At 45.7% G+C, this 20,868-nt stretch overlaps 1 protein-coding gene across 5 annotated transcripts in view; it reads right to left on the bottom strand.

Annotated features, from left to right (window-relative positions):
• Positions 1 to 1,317: 1,317 nt before the first annotated feature.
• LOC144668409 (transmembrane 6 superfamily member 1-like) overlaps positions 1,318 to 20,868 on the bottom strand; it is a 59,115-nt gene continuing 39,564 nt past the window's right edge. For 2 of the 5 annotated variants that reach the window (XM_078530428.1, XM_078530431.1), the window contains one exon: positions 1,318 to 2,717. In XM_078530428.1, the coding sequence (XP_078386554.1) occupies positions 2,526 to 2,717 (192 nt within the window). In that variant the 3' untranslated portion in view covers positions 1,318 to 2,525. Of the gene's footprint in view, positions 2,718 to 20,402; positions 20,539 to 20,868 lie in introns of those variants that run through there. The other 3 variants (XR_013573494.1, XM_078530429.1, XM_078530430.1) reach the window with 3 other exon arrangements.

Here is a 20,868-nt window from a genome sequence, read left to right as displayed (position 1 = left end):
ACCCCCCCCACCCCCACCACCCCCAACCAGTTTATAGAACCTGCGGATTTAACCCAGAGCGCTGATGACATTATGATAGGGTTAACAGAATTGGACCACATGAGGGAGCTGAAGGGTCTGTTTGTACCAAGTCACAGTGCCCTAATTATTGCTCATTGTAAATCTGCAAAGCCAGATCAAATTGTGTTGCTGGTTTATTCTGCTGTGTTAACAGTTCATCTCACTGCCTGTAAAACAATTTTGACAGAGAGGCAGGGATAAGTGACAGATAAGTTTTATGATGGCCCATATGTAGCAGCTGGTGTGGGGCTACAGCCATAAATCTAGTGAGCATTCATATTCTCCTCTGAAGCCCAACCCTACTTGGGTCTGGTCAGTGGCTCAACATTGCACTTTACAACAGGAGAAGCAAAAGAGAAAGTGAAATTTATTTGTAATTCTTACTGACATCTAGCACAAAAAAAATCAAAACAGATGGCATTTTTCCAAAATAAGGTCGCTGACTTCTAATCTCAAGCATTCTAGTCTTGTAGCATTATTTCCTTCCACACTACACTAGGCAACAACAACTTACATTTAGATAACACCTTTAATGCACTGGCAACATTCCCAAGGTGCATCACAACAGCGTTTTCAGACAGAATTTGACACCGAGCCACATGAAGAGATACCGGGACATGATCAAAAGTTTGGTCAAATAGGTGATTTTTAAGGAGAGTCTTAAATGAGGAGAGGGAAGTAGAAAGAAAGGTTTAGGGAGAGAATTCCAGAGTTTAGGGCCTCAGCAGCCAAAGGCAAAGCCACTCAATGATGGAGCAATGAAAATTGGGGTAGCGCAAGACTCAGCATAGTACAGCTCACAAGGTGCCCCATTCAGCCCAACGAGGATGCACCAGCCCTTTCAAAGGGTAATCCTGTTAGTCTCATTCCTCTCCTCTTTCCCCATATCCTTGCAATTATTTCTCCTTCATGCATTTTTAATGGTTATGATTGCATTTATATCCACCACAGAGGCAAGAATTGGAGGAGCACAGAGATCTGTATGTAGGGACGGAGGAGGTTACCAAGACGGAGAAACTGCACAGTGAAAACCATCCCGAGGTGCTTCAAAGGACTGTAATCAGTCTAAAAAATTGTCTTATGACTGGGGAAAGCTAAGTAATCATTCAACTAACCAGCTGAAGGCAGAAACAATATAAAACATTTGGACAGCCAAATACACCCAACAGGGAGTTTCCTCAAAGTCTGTATATCACTAGAAACTTTCAGAAATAAATGCACCAACTTGTTATATTTGATGAAAAATATTAGACAAAGTATCGCTTAGATTCTGTTTAATATAGAAGGCCTGCCCACATAATTCACCTTTTGCAAACAAATAGTTATTTTCACATTGCCTGTATGAATTATCACAGGGGTGACCCATATGATTGGTGCATGAAACACATGATTAGAGCTGTAAATTTATTGCAAGAAATCACTTGATGTCATTCCGATGGCAACATCTGCACAGCTTCTGGAACTTCACAGAATGTCACAAGACAGAATATCAATCAGCCCATTGTACCTGGGATGGTTCTGTGTAAGAGCTATCCAGTGAGTGCCACTCTCCTGCTCTTCCCTCACAGCCCTGCAAATGTTTCCAGTTCAAGTACTTGTCCACCTCCCTTTTGCAAGTCACTATTGAATCTGCTTCCACAGCCCTTTTAGGAAACGCATTCAAGGTCAGAAGAAATAAATGAGTTAAAATGGGATATGGGAGCAGACCAGTTATGTTACTGGACCAGCAACCCAGAGTTCAAATCTCAACATGGCAGCTGGAAGAATTTAAATTCAATTAATTAAATAAAGTTGGAATAAAAAGCTAGTATCAGTAACCATGAAACGACTGGATTATCGTAAAAGCCCACCTGATTCATTAACCCTCCTTGAGGGAAGGAAATCTGCTGTCTTTACCCAGTTTGACCTATAGGTGACTCCAGACCCACAGCAATGTGGTTGATTCTTAACTGCCTTGCGAAAAGGCCTATCAAGACATTCGGTTGTACTCAAGAAGGCAGCTCGCCACCAAGTTCTCAAGGGCAATTAGATATGGGCAATAAATGCTGGCGTTGCCTGCAGTGCCCACATCCTACGAGTTAATCAAAAAGTCTCCGCCCAGTTCTCATTATACATAACTGATACTTGGCAACAAATTGCACCGCACACAGTAAGCGCTGAAATTGACTGAACATGGCACAGGTCACATGCCAGAAATCACATCTCCCAGGCATAATAAAGGCCTTTGTTCCTGGTAATTATTTCACAATTGCTCTCGAACACACAGGTCTATAACTTTACACGACAGTAAACTTGGGAGAATAAAACGGTACCAATACCAAAATAGAAAAAGAAAATCATTTACAAAGCACCAATTCAATTTGCTTAATAAGAAATTTACTCTAATATTTAATCTGCAGACCTAATTAATTAGCAAATAATGTTACTTTGGACAGAAAAATAAAACATTTAGTCGACTGAGGTTTTTACTTTGTCTTCGGGTCTTCTTTCCTCTTCAAGAAAAACTCTGGGTTATTGACACATCTGTAGGCGAGTAACTGTGGCAAAACACCATAGAGTCCATTTATTATTAGAAAGACCAGTTGTGCCTCTTCTGGTACTCTGTATGTATAAGGAGTCCTGGAATGAAGGGATGCTCCAATATGTGAAAACTGTGCCTGTTATTTGGACAGGGGAGGGGGTAAGAAAGAGGACAGTTAAAAGCCTGAGTTATATAAAATACCGATTAGCACAGCATTTAATATATAAATTAGGGTCTTACTTATATTGACAGCTGTTCCCAATAGACCTATGTGATGTGCTGTATATTTTCTCTCATAAACAATTGGGAGAAATTCTCCTCCCCAAAATCACAGCAAAGAACGTTGGCAAATTTGGGTTGTGAGGTGGTGAATTTACCCTATCCCTGCCAGGGCCACCATTGCCCACTCCTTCCTTTCCCACGAAGTGTTAATGGTGGGAAGTGGCAGGCCCTGAGATCCCAGCAAATTTTCTCTGTCCGCCATCCTCTGCCTTTTTCTAAGGCTGCCAAGCGGCTGGATATCACAGGAAGTGGTGTAAGTTTCAGAACTGAGGTAGGAGGGGCCTACCATGTCCTCTTGTCCTTCCAAATGGCTCCTGTTTTGATGAAAGAGCTTTGACCTGAAGAGTCAACTCTGTCTCTGTCACCACAGATACTGCCTGACATGTGGAATGTTATAACTGCAAATTTTAAGTTAGGGCCGGGCTGGACACAGAGGTCACAGGTAGGCGAGTACTGACCTGCCAAAACTCAACTACTGGAGGGATGACCAGGCAGTTGTAGACATTAAACAAAATGAGGCTTCAATTAGGATGCTTTTTGCATTATAATTTAACTTTCCACCAGTATTACAATGTAAATATAATCTAAATGAAGTCCATGTCTAACCTTATATTGGAGAAAAACATGGTTCCAACAACAACTTGCACTTGCATAGCGCCTTTCATATAGCATAGCAAATGTCCCTAGGTGCTTCACAGGAGACAAAATTTGGCACTGAGTCCTAGCAGGGGATATTAGGAGAGATGACAAAAAACTTGATCAAAGAGATAGGCTTTAAGGAGCATCTTAAAGGAGGATCAGAGTTTGTAAAATCTTAACTCCAATTTTCCATAGTGTTCTCCCACTGTAACTTTGCCAGAAGTTTGGTGGAAGCCTTGGAGATGTGGCATGAACAGTGGCTGAAGCCATTTCACCAAAGTGAGCTGTCACTGGAGGATCTCCAGGGAAATTCTACACCATCTAAGAGTAGTGCTGTTGCAAAAATGTATAATGCAAACAGGCACAGTTCAAAAATAATTTACTTAAACCATTAAGGGCACACTTGAAGCCATCCAGTCAGAGGTCGTTATATTGAAGTCAGTGAAGAGGGCAGGAGAAAATCATGCAACATAACCCCGCTGCTCAAACAAAAACACGTGACTTTTGTCTCGAACCAAACAACACCAGCCCTTGAACAAAGATAGCTGAGGAAAACCTTATGCTAAATGCTGGATATTGAGAAATATTTCATTTTTTTTCCTTAAGCCATCTTTGTGTTAATATTGTTCTATTGGCACTAAAGACATGGAGAGGGTGGGTAAACAGTGGTCTCCACAGAAACGTCATGCTCCAAAGAATAAGGTCTACACCATTGTGTGGATATTTTTAGTGCAGGCAGCTGACATTTAAAATAGCATCATTGTAGCTGGAATTGGGTATGGCCATAACTTTTCTCGGTATCATGAAGAGAGGTCAAGGATGAGATCAAATAATAGCTTAAATTTGAAGTGTAAAAAGGCTTGGCACTGCTGTTCATTTTCAGAGTCTCAATGTAGCTTTTAAATTCTGGCCTCACCAATCTATTTTTTCCTCAATTCGTTTTCACGTTCCAACATTCTACTGTTACACGACAATCTTCACTTCATTCCCCACATCCCCTTCTTCACCAACTGTAATTGGAGCTTCAAAGTTGAATGTCCAATCTACATTCCATCCCTGTTTACAACAGTTGATCACTAGCTCTTAGATATAGTACTTTAACAAGGAACAAGTGATATGCCTCCCAATGGAGTCTAAAGATAACCATCTATGTAACAAGTTTACATACATCCCAGCTCCACGTGCAACTGTACACTAGTGACCAGTATTAGCAAGAAGCTAACTGGTGACTAGAGGTATGTTAAACCTTACGCAATTTATATTTTTTAATATAAAAGCAGCAGCTATCCTGTTGTATTCATTACTGTAAATAGGTGGCCATAATATGATGGCTCAATGAGTAACATCCTTGTCTTTGAGTCAGAATGTTGTGGGTTTAAGTCCCACTTCAGTGCAGCACTGAGATAATGCTGCACTGCCTGAGGTGCTGGATTTTGGATGAGATGTTACATTGAGGCCCCATCTGCCTTCTCAGATAGATGTTAAAAATCCTGCAGTATTATTTCAAAGAAGAGCAGTGTAGTTCTCCCCAATGTCCTGGTCAATATTTATCCATCAACCAACATCTTTTGAACAGATTTTCTCCTCATTATCCCCATTGGTTTGTGGGAGTTTGCTGCTTGCAAATTGGCTGCAACATTTCCTACATTACAACAGTGACTACTCTTCAAGGGTACTTCACTGGCTGTAAAGGAGTTTGTGATGTGAAAGGCAAATGTTTTTAATATGGGAGGGCAGGAAGTGATTGCGTTTTGCGAAGACAAGACAAGAATTTGAAATGAAACCAGCAAGAGCTGTCCTTTGACATAGTGAAGTAGGTGTTTTTTGATTGATTTGCTGGAAAATTAAGTGTTTTTTTTCTCTCACTGCACATGGATGCACCATTTAAATGGTGATAGATTGGGAAATGTTGATGTACAAAGGGACCTGGGTGTCCTTGTACACCAAACACTGAAAGCAAGCATGCAGGTGCAGCAAGCAGTTAGGAAGGCAAATGGTATGTTGGCCTTCATTGCGAGGGATTTGCATATAGGAGTAAGGATGTCTTACTGCAGCTATACAGGGCATTGGTGAGGCCACACCCGGAGTATTATGTACAGTTTTGGTCTCCTTACCTAAGAAAGGATATACTTGCCATAAAGGGAGTGCAGCGAAGGTTCAGCAGACTGATTCCTGGGATGGCAGGGTTGTCGTATGAGGAGAGATTGGGCTGACTAGGCCTATATTCACTGGAGTTTAGAAGAATGAGAGGGGATCTCATTGAAACGTATAAAATTCTGGCAGGGATGGACAGACTGGATGCAGGGATGATATTGCCTCTGGCTGCGGAGGGGTCTAGAACAAGGGGCCATAATCTCAGAATACAGGGTAGACCATTTAGGACTGAGATGAGGAGAAACTTCTTCACTCAGATGGTGATAAACATACAGAATTCTCTGCCACAGGAGGCTGAGTCACTGAATATATTTAAGCAGGAAATAGATTTTTGGACTCTAAAGGCATCAAGGGGTATGGGGAGAGAGCGGGAGTACGGTGTTGAGATAGAGGATCAGCCATGATCATATTGAATGGCAGAGCAGGCTCAAAGGGCCGAATGACTTACTCCTGCTTCTATTTTCTATGTTTCTATGGACAAATAAAAGGCATTTGAAAAATAAATATAATAGGGAAGATTAGCTCATTGTTTTTGTGGTCCAACTGTTTGGATTGTGTGTGTTTTTAGTGAATGCCAAAAAATATATAAACCATGAGGGACAATTAAACACGTTGATATCTTTCCTGTTTTTAATCAAAGATCAGATATGGTGTCCCAGCAACCCAGAGGGGATGAGTTCAAATCCACCATGGCCAGTTGTGAAATCGAATCAATGCGTCTGGTCAATTGTGTGTCGGCACCAGGAAGTGACCATGCCAGATTGTCACAAAAACCCAACCAGGTCGTTTGGATGAAGGGGCTGAAAGTATGGTAGCGAAATTTACCGATGACACCAAAATAGGTGGGAAAGTAAGTTGTCAAGAGGAAGTAGAGAGTCTGCAAAGGGACATAGATATGTTGAGTGAGTGGGCAAAAAATTTGGCAGATGGATTATAATGTGGGAAAAAGTGAACTTGTCCACTTTGGCAGAAAGAATAGAAAAGCAGCCTATTAAACAAAAACATCTTAAAAGCAGCAGTATACTATTTAAATGGAGAGAGATTGCAGAACCTGGAGGTACAGAGGGATCTGGATGTCCTAGTACATGAATCACAAAAAGTTAGTATACAGGTGCAGCAAATGATTGGGAAGGCAAATGGAATGATGGCCTTGACCGCAAGTAAAATGGAATATAAGAGTAGAGAGGTTTTACTGAAGCTGTAACAGTATTGGTGAGGCCACATCTGGAAGACTGTACAGTTTTGGTCTCCTTATTTAAAAAAGATGTAATTACTTTAGAAGTGGTACAGTGTAGGTTCACTTGACTTATTCCTGGGATGAAGCGCGTATCCTATGAAGAAAGGTTGAACAGGTTGGGCCTATACCCATTGGAGTTTAGAAGAATGAAAAGTGATCTTATTGAAACATATAAGATCCTGAGGGGACTTGATAGGGAGGGAAGATACCAGGAGGATGTTTCCACTTGTGCGGGAGATTAGATCTAGGGGACACAGTTTAAGAATAAGAGGTTTCCCTTTTAAGACAGAGATAAGAATATTTTTTCTCTCAGAGGGTTATTAGTATGTAAAATTCTCTTCCCCAGAGAGCAATGGAGGCTGAGTTATTGAATTTATTCAAGGCCAAGTTGGACAGATTTTTGACAAAGGAGCCAAGGGTTATGGGGCGCAGACAACAAAGTAGAGTTAAGACCACAACCAGATAAGTCATGATCTTACTGAATAGCTGAATGGCCAAGTCCTGCTCCTAAGTCCTATTTCCTATGTTTCTATGTCACTAATATCCTTCAGGGAATGGAGCCTACAGCCCTGACCCCCAGTCTGGCCAATGTGTGCATTGCACTTCATCACAATTCTTAATGCCCTTTGGCCAACTAGAGATGGGAAGTAATTACAGCTATGTCAGTGATGCCCTCATCACAAGAAAAAACATAATACTCTCCCAAGATATTGAATTGCTACCAAAATCAGGCGTTTTATTCAGAATCTTCCTTTAAACTTGAGCAATAGGAAGCTTCACAGAGCTTGAACCTATTTCTATGAAAACTTACTATTTTTTCCAAACACAACAAAAAGGTATAAAATGTAATTGATCAGACGGATGGCACAGAAGGCCATTCGGCCGATAATGTCATTGGTCTTTGAAAGAGCAATCCAATTGATCCTGCTTCCCCACTTTTTCCTCACAGCCCGAAAGGATTTTCCTTGTCAAGTATCTTTTTCATTCTCTTTGAAAGTTACTATTTAACCTGCTTCTACCACCATCTCAGGCAGTGCATTCAAGATCATTACAGCTCGCTGAGCTAAAAGCTAAGTCTCCTCATCACACCCCAGGTTCTTTTTTGTTATTTGTTCTGGGATGTGAGCGTCACTGGCAAGGCCAGCATTTATTAGCCCTTCCCTAATCGCTCTTGAGAACCTAGTGGTGAGGCACCTTCATGGACCGCTGCAATCCATTGTGTGTAGGTACACCCACGTTGTGCTGTTAGGAAGAGAGTACCAGGATTTTGACCCAACGACAGTGAAGGAATGGCACTAAAGGGCCTAGTCAGGATGGTGTGTGATTCAATGGGGAACTTGCAGGCAGTGGTGTTCTCATGCATCTGATGCCTTGTCCTTCTAGGTGGTGGAGGTCACAGGTTTAGAAGGTACTGTTGAAGAAGCAAGAGGAGAGTTGCTGCAGTGCATCTTGTAGATGGTACACAGTACATCAGTGGCAGAGGGAGCGAATGCTTAGGGTGATGGATGAGGTGCTGATCAAGCAGGTTGCTTTGTCCTGGATAATGTCATTTGATGGAGCTGCACTCATCCAGGCAAGTGGAGAGTATTCCATCACACTCCTGACCTGTGCCTTGTAGATGGTCGTCAGGATTTGGGGAGTCAGGGGGTGAGTTACTCATTACAGAATTCCCAGCCTCCAACCTGCTTTTGCAGCCAATGTATTTATATGGCTAGTCCAGTTAAATTTCTAGTCAATGGTAACTCCCATGGTGGGGCAGTCGGTGATGGTGCATTGGACATTGAATGTCAAGGGGAGATGGTGGGATTCTCTCTTGTTGACACTTGTTGAATGAATAATGAATATTATTTGACACTTATCAGGCCAAGCCTGAATACAGTCCAGGTCTCGCTGCATGTGGGCATGGATCTTTCAGTATCTGAGGAGTCGGGAATGGCAGTGAACAATCAGCGCACATCCCCACTTCTGACCTTATGTTGGAGGGAAGGTCAAAGAAGATGCAGCTGAAGATGAACGCAAAATACTGCGGATGCTGGAAATCTGAAGCAAAAACAGAAAAACTCGGCAGGTCTGGCAGCATCCACGAAGGGAAAAACAGAGTTAACGTTTCAAGTCTGTATGACCCTTCTTCAGAGCTAAAGAGAAGTAGGAATGTGATGGAATTTATACTGTTTAAAGGGGCTGGAGCAGGTGAAGCTGGAATGAAGGTAAGCGATAGGCGGGGGCTAAGGAGAGATTTACAAAGATGTCATGAACACAAGATAAGGGGAGTGTTAATGGTAGTGGTGAAGACTAAAGAAGGTGTGTTTGGTGGGGCAGTGAAGGTAGCGCCATTGAATGTCATGGGGAGATTCTCTCTTGCTGGAGATGGCCATTGCCTGGCACTTGTGTGGTAAGAATATTATTTGCCACTTACCAGCCCAAGCCTGAATATTGTCCAGGTCTTGCTGTGTGTGGGCATGGACTGTTTCAATATCGGAGGAGTTGCAAATGGTTGGGCCAAGGGCATTAACCTGGGGAACGTCTGCAGCGATGCCCTGGGGCTGAGGTGATTGATCTCGAACAATCACATCCTTTGTGCTAGGTATGACTCCAACCAGCAGAGAGTTTCCACCCACCCCACCCCCCCAATTTCCATTGACTTCTCATGACACATGATAGACAGCCTGACAACGAACTGCATTGCTCGCCATCTGGAATGAGTGTGAAGTTAGGCCAGCGGGATTTAACTCAGATCCTAGACTTATACTAGCCCAGGGCCATAGCATGGATTTTTAAAAAAATTTATTCTCAGGATATTAGGTTAGGATATCAGGACGTTGAGGATAAGGCCAGAGTAGCTGGTGGTGAGCTGCCTTTCTGAACCGCTACGGTCTATGTGGTTTTGGAGGGGAGCCTGAAAGTCCAGGTTTCCCTGCGTGTCATTGGTACCACCCGGTGGGCCTTTACTTCTTGATGATTTCTCTGCACGGAACCAAGGGGCAGTTCAGAGGAGGAGCAGGTAAAGGCCCCCGGAGCTGTTACTTTGAGCATGGGGCCGATCTTTGACCCCGGGGGAAGAGGACAGTCCAATTCCCAAATCCCAAGTTTTGTGGTGAGGGGGTTGGGGGCAGAGGGAGGGAGGGAGGGAGGGAGGGAGCAGGGGTGGGCGTGGTGGTCTGATCCCAGGGAAAGTTCAACTCCTGAAGCCGAGATCTTTGTCTGCGGGGAGGGTCTGATGGGGAGAAGTTGGAGGGTTGTGGGGAAGCAGTTCTGCTCCTCCTGGCCCACAAGCTGTGGTGCAAAAGCAGTATCTCCCCAGCGCTGCATCCGCTTCCACTCCCCTGCCTGATTTCCCAACGCCTAGAAAAACCACCATTAAACCTGCAAGATAATTTAACTCCAAGGCTGCCAGTCTCATTAAAGTGTTTAAGTTGCCAATCCACCACCTGGGCAGGTTGGGGATGGGTTTGAGAATGTTAATACTTTGACACCTGACCTGACATCACGGAGCTGATTTGGGGCATTAAACATTACCCTAAGCCTTTATAGTGGGGCTTTAACCCAGGGCCTTCTGACTATGAGTCAAGATTGTTACCACTGAGTCATGAGGAAAACACACAGATCTAAAGATCATTTTAGTTATTTCCATAGAATAATCCCATTGACTCCCAGAGTTGCTGAGGTAAGGGTTCATAGTCTGAGGTAAATGTTCATGGTGCCAGTTCCAACTAAATGATAATTGTTTTGTGGATTTTCAAAATGCAACTAAGTTTTAATTTTTGGTTGCCAAAGACTTCAGTCCAGTTTTGTTTCTAGCACAAGCTGATAATTTGAGTATCTTTGCAAACTATTTTAAAAACACTACCGAGGCTCACCATTGTCTAATAAAGGAGGAAAATATCAGCAGGCAGTTGGGATACAGTGGTGTCATGGTTATGTGACTGAATGAGTTGTTAAGAAGCCTTATCTAAAATCCATGGGCCATAAGATTAATGCCCATCATGATTGTTGGAGAATTCAAATCCAGTGTAAAAACTCCGAAAATAAAACCCTGTTACTGTTAAACGGTAACCATGGATCTTCTAGATTGTTGGAAGCCCAACTGGGTTCACTAAGGGCACAAAAACAAAATACTGCAGATGCTGGAAATCTGAAATAAAAATGCTGGAAATGCTCAGCAGGTTAGGCAGCATCGGTGGAGAGAAGCAAAGTTAATGCTTCAGGTCGACGAAGCTTCATCAGCTCTTCGTCATCGATCTGAAGCATAAATCTGTTCCTCTCCACAGATGCTGCCTTGACCTACTGAGCATTTCCAACATTTTCTGTTTTGGTTCATTAAGCAAACCTTCGATTTCAAACAAACATGGTTTGCTCTTAACCGCTCTTTGAAATTGCAGCACTCAGTTTGCCCTCTCTGGGGGACATAATTGTGCCAATGGGAGTTTTTTTGAAGAGCAGGGAGTTCTCGCAGGCGTCTCAGCCAATACTCATCCCTCAACCAGCTTCACTGAATGAGATTGTGTGGCCATTATCATTGATATTTGTGGGAGCTTGCTGTGTGCAAACTGGCTGCCACATGTTCCTTACATTACAACGGTGATTACACTTCAGAAAGTGCTTAATTGACCGTAAAGTGCTTTGGGACCCTCCAAGGCCACGCAAGGGGCTATATAAATGCAAGTTCTTATTTCTAGCTGGTTGCACAGTCCTATTAATCATTCGCAGTGATCTGAGAAGAGTGCCCACCACCAGCGTCTTAGTGCATCTATGGATGAGTTAAGAATGCCAACCTTGCCTCACATCCTGAGAATGAATGGTTTATTTTAAGAGACATCATTTTTTTAAAACTATCAATGGAAAGTAAAACAAAAAATTTCAGAGTTTGCACTGATATTGGCTCGTAGCCAAGTGCTGGCCATAATTAGCTTCTCTATATATAGAGCTCTGGGAGTTTGGAGTTACATTTTAAACCATGCACGATTTTGTTTGTTGCAGCAGTTAAATAACACAATGTCAGCTATTTCCTTATAAAGCTGCAGTTTATTAACAATGTGCTTTTTAAATGTCAGACAAGCAGCTAGATATTGTGTCCGCTGTACTGAGGACATCTGTTCCTGCAAAATAATGTACCAGAGAAATGACAGGAACTTAAACTAGCAGTTAAATCTGCCACTGCTACTTTGCAGAAGTGTTTTGAACAACCAGTATTGCCATTTGATAGCAGAACTCGGCACAACAACTTGTGTTACAGTCTTCTGAAATAGCCTAGACTATAATGCATGAATCACATCTGTTTCGAGACCCAGAGAATAAGAAAAAAAACAATACAAGCATATTGCATGGTGGGTGGCCTCTCATTCGCCAGCCATCCAATACCTCACCTCTTCAACACGCCGGGCACCACATTTAAAGTGCAGCCGCGCACACACCTCTCAGCGCTTCTAACCCTCGACTGCCGCATGGAAGACAGGATGGCCCCTAAAGGCAAAAAGACTGCAGCCTCCCGCTTCAGTGACATGAGCACCTCGAGCGCACTTTGGATGCCGTGAAGCCCCCGCCATGATGTCCTCTCCCTCTGCTCTGGCCGCAGGATGGGCAGCTGCATTACCAATCCAGCATGGGAGGTGATGGCAGCGGTGGTCAGCGCCAACACTGTGCAAAAGAGGACAGCCACCCAGTGCCAGGAGAGGATGAATCTCATCCGTTCTGCCAGGGTAAGTCACTCCTCATCACTCTCAACTCACATACTCACAAAGATAAAAACAAAAAGCTAAAAGCTACTGCGGATGCTGGAAATCCAAAACAAAAACAGAATTACCTGGAAAAACTCAGCAAGTCTGGCAGCATCGGCGGAGAAGAAATCAGTTAACGTTTCGAGCCTTCATGGCCCTTCGGCAGAACTGGAGCATAGTTAGAAGAAGGGAGAAATATAAATTGGTTTAAGGTGGGTGGGGGGGGAGGGGGGGGGGGGCGCGGTGTGGTTGGGGGGGGGGGAGAGACACATTGAGGGTGTGGTGATTGAGGAGATGAGCAGATAAACAAAAGATGTCACAGACAAAAGGGTCAAAGAGGTGTTGAAGGTGGTGGTATTTGCTCACAAACCCACCTCACATCCACAGGGATCTCACACCTCAAGGGACAACACCACTAACTCTCACACACCCCCTCACATCTCCATCAGGCTCATATCCTCTGGAGCTCATGTCCTCATCCTGTCCATGGCTCCGCTCACCTACAAACATTCCACACAGTGCCATGTGTCCAGCTCACACTCTTTCCACCTGTTTTCATGCAGGAGAAGGTGGCTCACGACAGTAGGAAGGGGTCCCAGACCCGGGGTGGATTGGCCCACATTAGGCCCCTCACTCATGTTCAGGAATGTGCCATCGCCCTGACTGGTGAGAATGTGCCTGTGGTGACGGTGAGGATGGCAGCAAACGCCCACATGAGGATCCTGCATCACATCATCTCTCTCTCAACGCAACTGAGTGCTCTCTCTCCTACTTTTGACTTTGCTGCCAGGCACTACTTAAATCTACATTGGTACACAGGGAGCTACCAACACCCTCAGCCAGCCAATCCCTCACCTCCAGCCAAGAGAATTCCTCCTCTAGTGAAGAGGTGGAAATAAGCAGCCTGGAAGACCCGTCACAGCGCTTACCCACACGCTCCACCAGCACAGAGACACACACCTCAGTGTGACCTAGATCTGGAGCAGGCTCAGGTTCACAACCTGGTGGTCACCGCACGGACATGTGTCCGCAGCAGGAGGAGTCCTAGCTCCCGGGAACTCAGGCTGGGGAACAGGGGACCACTGCTGGGGAACAGGCATCTGTGAGGTCTGAGTCAGATGACGAGCATCTGGATTCGGCCTTCCAATTCATTGTGGAGAATCAGCAGAAGGCAGGGGAACATCACGCAGAGCTGTTGGAAGCCCTCAACAGAGTGGCACGTGAGTTGGAGGACATCCATCTGCTCTCTGATGAAGTGATGCCCACATGTGCGCATATGGAGGTCTCTATGGGGAAGATGGCGGACGCCATGGAGACCCTGGTCCAGTAGAATGCGGAGATGTGTGCAGACCCACACCCCATCACAGGAGCCGTGGGTGAGTTCCTGCAGTGACAACACGGGAGGGAAACAGGGCACTTCAGCGTCCCTCCAAGTGCTCCTTCACCTCAAGGAGTCAGGCTGGGACCCCTGGGCACCTGAAGGGAGGAGGAGACGCAGCTGGACACCCCTGAGTGACCCACTCAGGAATCTCAGAGGCTGTCCTCTCCCTCCGAGTCCCCTTTGCCTGGGATCCCCTCAACCTCGTCCTCTGTCACTGCAGAGGGAGTAGCCGGCCAACGAGTGATTCTGGAGCGGGAAGTGTGTGTGGGTGGCAGGGTCTTTCGGAGCCTCGTGCAAGCCTCTCCCGCACACGGGGATCCTTCCCATATCACACTCATCTCAATGTCCTGAGCATTTTCAATGCTGCCTCCTGGGGTTCACTTTCAGTTGTCCATCTGACCTGCATCTCCCATGCAGCACCTGATCTCACCCACCACGGCTCTTGTTTCACTTTTTTAGACAGCATGGTCTGGATTCGCTTTTTGTAAGCTCCCCTGTCTTTTCCCCTCCCCCAGTCACCTATTTTCTTTCCCCCATCACAGTTTATCCTCCCCTGGCCTCACCTTCCACCTCCCCTCGGTGACCTACCAGCTACAACTCTTTTCCTTCGGGGATGTCCAGGTGAACGTGCACATTCCCTTCCTCCCGAAAATCCCTCCTCCACATTCACCTGCCTGATCTCCTCCTTCCCACCCCCAGAGTCTGTGTCTGCTCCCGAGTCCCCACCAACCACCCTCGCTGTCCCTTCTACTGCTATCATTGAACACTCACCCTTCCGCCCTACCACCTCACTTTGCCCTCGATCATTCTCACCATTCCCCCTTACCAGGCCCACCCTCAGCTCGCTCCCCATGAGGCAGCCATGGACTCATCAGAGCCCTCTCTTGCACGATCACCTGGACACCCCGCCTCCGGACCCCTTCCCCCCTTGAAACCCCCTTCAACCCTTCCCCTACCCCACCCCAGACTCCCCCTCCCGACCCCTTGGTCCTGCCCACAACCTCAGGACTCCATTTCCGCTTAGTCCTTCCCCCTTCCTGATTCCTTCACACACCCTTAATCCTTCACCCTACCCGACTCTACTCTTTCCTCCAGCCATACTTCTTCCTCCAGCGTTCGTCCTTCCCCCTTCTCGACTCCTTCCTCCACCCACATTTCTTCCTCCAGCCTTACTCCCTCCACTCTCCACACTCCCTACACCCGGACTCCCTCCCCACTCCACACTCCTTCCTACACCCGAACTCCCTCCCCACTCCACACTCCTGCCTCCCACAGATTCCCTCCCCTCTCCGCACTCCTTCCCCCCTCCAAACTCTTTCTCTTACACCTTCCACCTGCCTTAAATCTACCTCCCCAGTTGCTGTCTTCTTCCCTGTTGCTCCCTCCTCCCTCCCAAAATCACCCCACCTTGACACCTTCATTCACCTCTTCCCAACCTCACCCCATCCTGACACCTCTTCCTCCTCCAGTTGATCATAGACCTTCCTCTCCCACCCTCCACTGGTACATCTTCCTCTCCCAAACACAGCTAGGCCTTCCTCTCCACCCCCTCGTCCATCATCCATTGTGAGCAGACCCTCAACGGTGACTTTCCAACTTCTGTGCATTGCTTCGTAGCAGGGTCGTGTCCATGAGAATGCACCGAGCACGCCATGGATATTCCTCCAGTATGGCGTTGCTGTGGGGCTCCAGCATATTCTGCTCCTCGGATGTCCACAATGTGAGCAAGGCCCTGGCGGTAAGTCCCGACTTCCGCCCGTCTCAGTTGTCAAGACATGTTCTGCGCCAGCGTGCAGTCACAGCGACACGGGCGGACAATCCAGCAGGGGGGATAGATTCCAACGGGCCACTTTATAATGATATGCAGGTGTATTACAATGAGGTTCCTGATGTCCTGTGGCAGGGAATGCGGCCCACCATCGACAGGCTGAGCGGACAATTGCAAACTGGTTTCACATCATGAAACTGTTTTCTAGCCTTCTTGTCATATTGTCCCCTTACGTCGCCGAGCACACCAAAGCCAGTGAGTACAGATGATTCTACCCATCATACCCTCACTTTTCACCTTATACCCATCTGCGTGCACTCATTTTACATTTAACCAAAATAACTAAGTCAATAGCTAACGTACGGAGGTGTAAAATGTCTTTTTTGATCTAATTGCAGAGTTCACTCATGGCATTTCTAGACCCATTAACTGACTGGAGCTCTAGATTCAGAATTAGGAAGAGTAGAGTTTCCCATGAGCAGCAAACTAGCCTGGAAATATATGGGCTGGACTCAGTGGAACCCTCTGGGGCAGACACGATGGCAGGCGGGCTTGGAGAATTGAGCAGAAGACCGTGCATCGGATTCCTGGCTCTGGGGAAACTGTAGGCGATTAAGTCGGCGGGGGGAAGGTAACAAAACGGAAACATTCGCTGCAGGAAGCTACTCGATATGCTTCACTGCTCACCTGTATATAAATTTAAATGCAATTCAATATGAAATGTTTTAATCCTGCCTCCCCCAATTCAGTGAAACTCTCATTTCTTTTGTACCTTCAGTAACCTGCCCAGTGAAAGCTGACACCTTATATCCCTGAGGCATCCCTGACTCACTGTCCTCTGGACTTCCAGGAGAAGGGATCACAGGGCATTGGGTTGAGACGTTTTCTGTGTAAAAACTTGCTGGGCGGAGACTCTGAGGGGCGGAGACTCTGAGGGGCGGAGACTCAGGCAGGAAATTCAGAACCCAGAAGTACCGAGTCCAAAATTTAAAGGGGCAGTGCACAACTGAGGTGCAGAGGGGCCCTTAAAGTGACATCACAGATCTGAGTTCCCATGGGGAGGACACCTAGGAGGCTGCCTGTAAGGAAAGAGAGAGGTAGCCACAGCAAAGGAATCATCGACCCTGTCCTTCTTCATCGACATGCGCTGGTGGGGATGCGCTGGCTGAACTATGGTACCTCAGACCTCAGTTGATCCCATCGATGTCACGAATGATCTTGTGTGGCGGTGAAGGAATCTTCTCCCTAGAGTTTGGAACACCGTCTTGAAATGGAGCAACAGAAATTCAACTGCTGGAGATTTAAACAGCAGAGCTTTCTTAAAAAGCCGACAAGACGGTTTGCGACTCCGACAGAGGGCAGGCTGCCCATCAAATATGGCGCCAGCTCCTGCACGGCCATCAGGTGATGCGGGCTTCCAGGTCAGAGCCGCCCTCCGGCGTGTGATCCAGCAGCAAGCCCGTGTCACCCACATTCACGAGCTTGCCACCAGATTCAGGTTCAGCCAACAACCAAGGACCCGCACCAGATCCCCAATGACTTCCAGGCGGGTACCGTGACAGCGGGACCAAATCCAACCTTACCTGTTTTTAAACACTAAAGAAGGGAGAATCCCTGCAATAGAGTATTATTATGCAATGAACGTAAAATACATTGGTAAGGAGTTAAAGGCACAAATAAGGCATCAGACTTATAAGGAAACTGAGATACCCTGCCAAGCAATAGACCCAGGGGACTGAGTTATACATGGGAGAAAAACCTCTTTATAACCCTCACTTCTACTAAAACATGCCGTGACTTAATCAAACTTTTCTTAGAACTAAGCCATCCTGATTGTGGGAATATCATTGTGGTATCCGTATGACAAAGATTTGAGCATTGTTGAAAAAAAGACATTTTGTCAAAGCTTTTCGTCTCGCACTCATCAGGACAATTTAAAGAATACCAATGTCAGGGCAGGCAACAACTTTATTCTGTATGAGAAGAGAGTGCCAGTTGGTTGGCAAGTGGACACCGATTGGTCGAGGCAATTGCCATGGAGAATGCACCAGTTAATGGTGACTGACAGTTAACTGCCAAGCATTGGCAGCATAGAGAAGGTAGATAGATTTTTGAAATATCGGGGGAGTTGAGGGCTATGAGGAGCTGGCACGAAAGAGCAGTTGAGGCCTGGGGCAGATCAGCCATGATCTTATTGAATGGTGGGGCAGGCTTGAGGGGCCGAATGGCCTACTCCTGCTCCTATTTCTTGTGTTCTTATTATTTGAAATTTTAAATCAGGCAACTTGACTCTAATTGGTCAAGGTATTGCCCTGAGGAATGAATCAGCGAATGGCTGTCACTTATTTTGTTTAGCTGAAACAGGCGCAATGTGTGCACATGTTCTTTCTGTCTGCAAAGGACAGGGCCCCGTGTATTAATATATGTAGCTTCCAGTACAACCAAATACGCCACATTGTGAGCCCGACTGACAATCTTAAATTGGTTGTCAACGTAATTTTTAGCACAATGAGGATTATTTAACTAATGTTGTCCAATCACGGAATCACGTCTAATGTTGGACACTGCATTTTGAGTTTTGCAAGCACGGGCTGGTTGGGCACTGTCTGTACCTCGCCTGCTGTGAACAGCTGAAGCAATATGCTGTTTGATAAGATCTGCCTGCCTTTGGGATGTACATCCTACATACCCAGCATCACACTGGCACTGAAATTCTGTTACCATGTTACTCATTTGTGTGAAAGGCAGATGTCTTTTTGGCTTGACGGCTGCATCCTGCTAGTGGTGAATACCACTCATGTTGCTACTGCATAGTAGCAGTGTGAAACAGCTAGCTTCACCTGTTGCTCACATTTTTGAGATACCTTGCCCTTCCAGGGTAATCTGAGGTAGACCGGGCACTTTTCAGGACCAAAAGTGACAGCCTTAGACCTGTTCATGAGTCTGTGCGATATACAGTGTGAAATTATATGATCAGGGTAGGCATTATCCCACAGGATGTCTTTGATGCCCCTATTTCAGCATCAGGCTTGCATGATGAGCAAGTGGCTTGGACCTTATTTACAGGTTGCCAATAAGGCCAATCTTATCGCATGCGGAACTGCAAGAATCCCAACACGTATATTGACCAGTGAAGGTAGGCTTGCGACAGACTGTGGTAGAGAGCCCCCTGCCCTCTCTTCTTATACAGAATAAAGTTGTTGCTTCCCCTGACATTGGTATTCTTGCAATTGTCCTGATGAGTGAAAGACGAAAAGCTGCGACAACATGTCTTTTTTCAGCAATGCTCAGGTCCTGTACTACCAAAGGACTATTTGTATAATAAAGACTATTTCAGAGCACAAGAAAAAAATCCTATGGGCAGGCAGTGAGCGGAGGATCCGGCCTGTATGTTAAAGGCACAGAATGGGAGAGATTGTTTACTACCTCATCAACGCGTACATTTCGGAAACAGAAAATCCCAGCAGTATGTCAAGTGCTTCCTACTGCAGTTTAATAAACAGGCCATGCGATTAACCTGTTCCAGATAGCTTGAATTTTAAAGAGCTTGTTTTCACGTATTTGAAACCATTCTATGCTTTGATAGTCTAATACTTGCAGGAGGAGAGCACTAAGGGCATCTGGCATGATTAGCAAGCAACACAAGCTTAAAGTTGAAGTAATTTGTTCTTGACCTATGGAGTTCAGTTGGATTAGGCAGTGGAGGGGGTGGGGGAAAAGGGCGGTTCTGTTGACAAGTGGTCTGGATGGGATTGTTGCCCTTGGTTGACTCGATGCGTCGGGACACCCAAACCATCTCCTAGAAGTAGAATGAATGAGTTACAGCAGCCTATCAAGAGGTGAGGTAGGTATAACCCGGCCACAAAGCTTTGATGCTCTCTTCCACCAAACACTGAACTATCAAAACACGGAATGGCTTTTTTTTTTTAAAATAGGTGAAAACAAGCACATTAAAATTCAAAAAAAAAGGGTTAACTGCACAGGTAAGAAGCCTACTTATTACAATACACTTGGGCAGTTTGAAGTTATTGGTCTGAATCTTCTGGTCGATGTGCGGGGGTGGGCCCCGCTCGCCAATGCGTAAAATGACACGTGGCGACGTCGGGCGTGCGTCCCGGCGCCATTCAGATCTTCAGGCGCACACCGGAGTCAGCTGTGCGCCCGCCAAACTGTCAAAGGCCTCTTAAGGCCATTAATAATCTAATTAAGCTGGTTGTCTGGGCTGCCCGTCCAACCTTAAGGTTGTCGGGCAGGCGAAGAGCCCAGGCGGCCTTCGCATTTATCATGAAACCTCATCCACGGGCGGGATGAGGTTTCATGAAGTGTTTACAAATTGCATAAAAATTATTAAAATTCATTGACATGTCCCAGTTCATGTGACAATGTCACATGAGGGAACATGTCTGAATTTTTTTTTTTCTTTATTTTAATTCTTCATGATCAAACAAATCTCCCTGAGGCAGCTCTGGGCCTCAGGGAGATTTCTGCGCTCTTTCGCACGCATGCACAACACTTCCGGGCGTGTATCACGCTGGGTGGGCCTTATTGGCCCGCCCATGTAAAATGGTGGCCCGCAGACACTCCCGTTCAGCACCCCCCCCCACCCCCGCCAACCGGGAGAAAATTCTCCCCATTGAAACTTTTACCTGTTTGGACATTTCCCTCCTGGAAAGAATCCACAAGAAGAACTTTCATTTTCCAGGGTTGATCACAAGAGCCCAAAGTGAACTTCACAAAAGAAGGTTAGATCGTCCAATGAACATAAGGAACACTCAAAGGTTGCTGCAAGATTGGATCGATATGATATTTATTAGATCACAAGTGCTTAAAAAAAAAGACCACTTGACATGAGACCGAATTTCAGGGTTGGAGGTTAATTCGATCCCAAGCCAGATGGTGAAGGATGAAACTAGATGCAACTCCTTTTTTTGAAAGTTGGTTTATTGACAGAATGCAACATTATATACATCTGCTTCCTACCTATTAACACCCAGTGTCCCATAAGTCTTTCTTTATACTCAAAAAAGTACAAAAAATTGAATTAACTTAACTAATTGACGGCTCCTTAAAGGGGCACTGTAACAAAAAGACAAAACTTTAAAAGGAAATTTA

Source organism: Cetorhinus maximus, chromosome 26 (assembly GCF_964194155.1).
Source record: "Cetorhinus maximus chromosome 26, sCetMax3.hap1.1, whole genome shotgun sequence".
Taxonomy (NCBI): domain Eukaryota; kingdom Metazoa; phylum Chordata; class Chondrichthyes; order Lamniformes; family Cetorhinidae; genus Cetorhinus; species Cetorhinus maximus.
The sequence above is the reverse complement of the archived record's forward strand: the minus strand, read 5'-3'. Positions and strand labels throughout refer to the sequence as shown.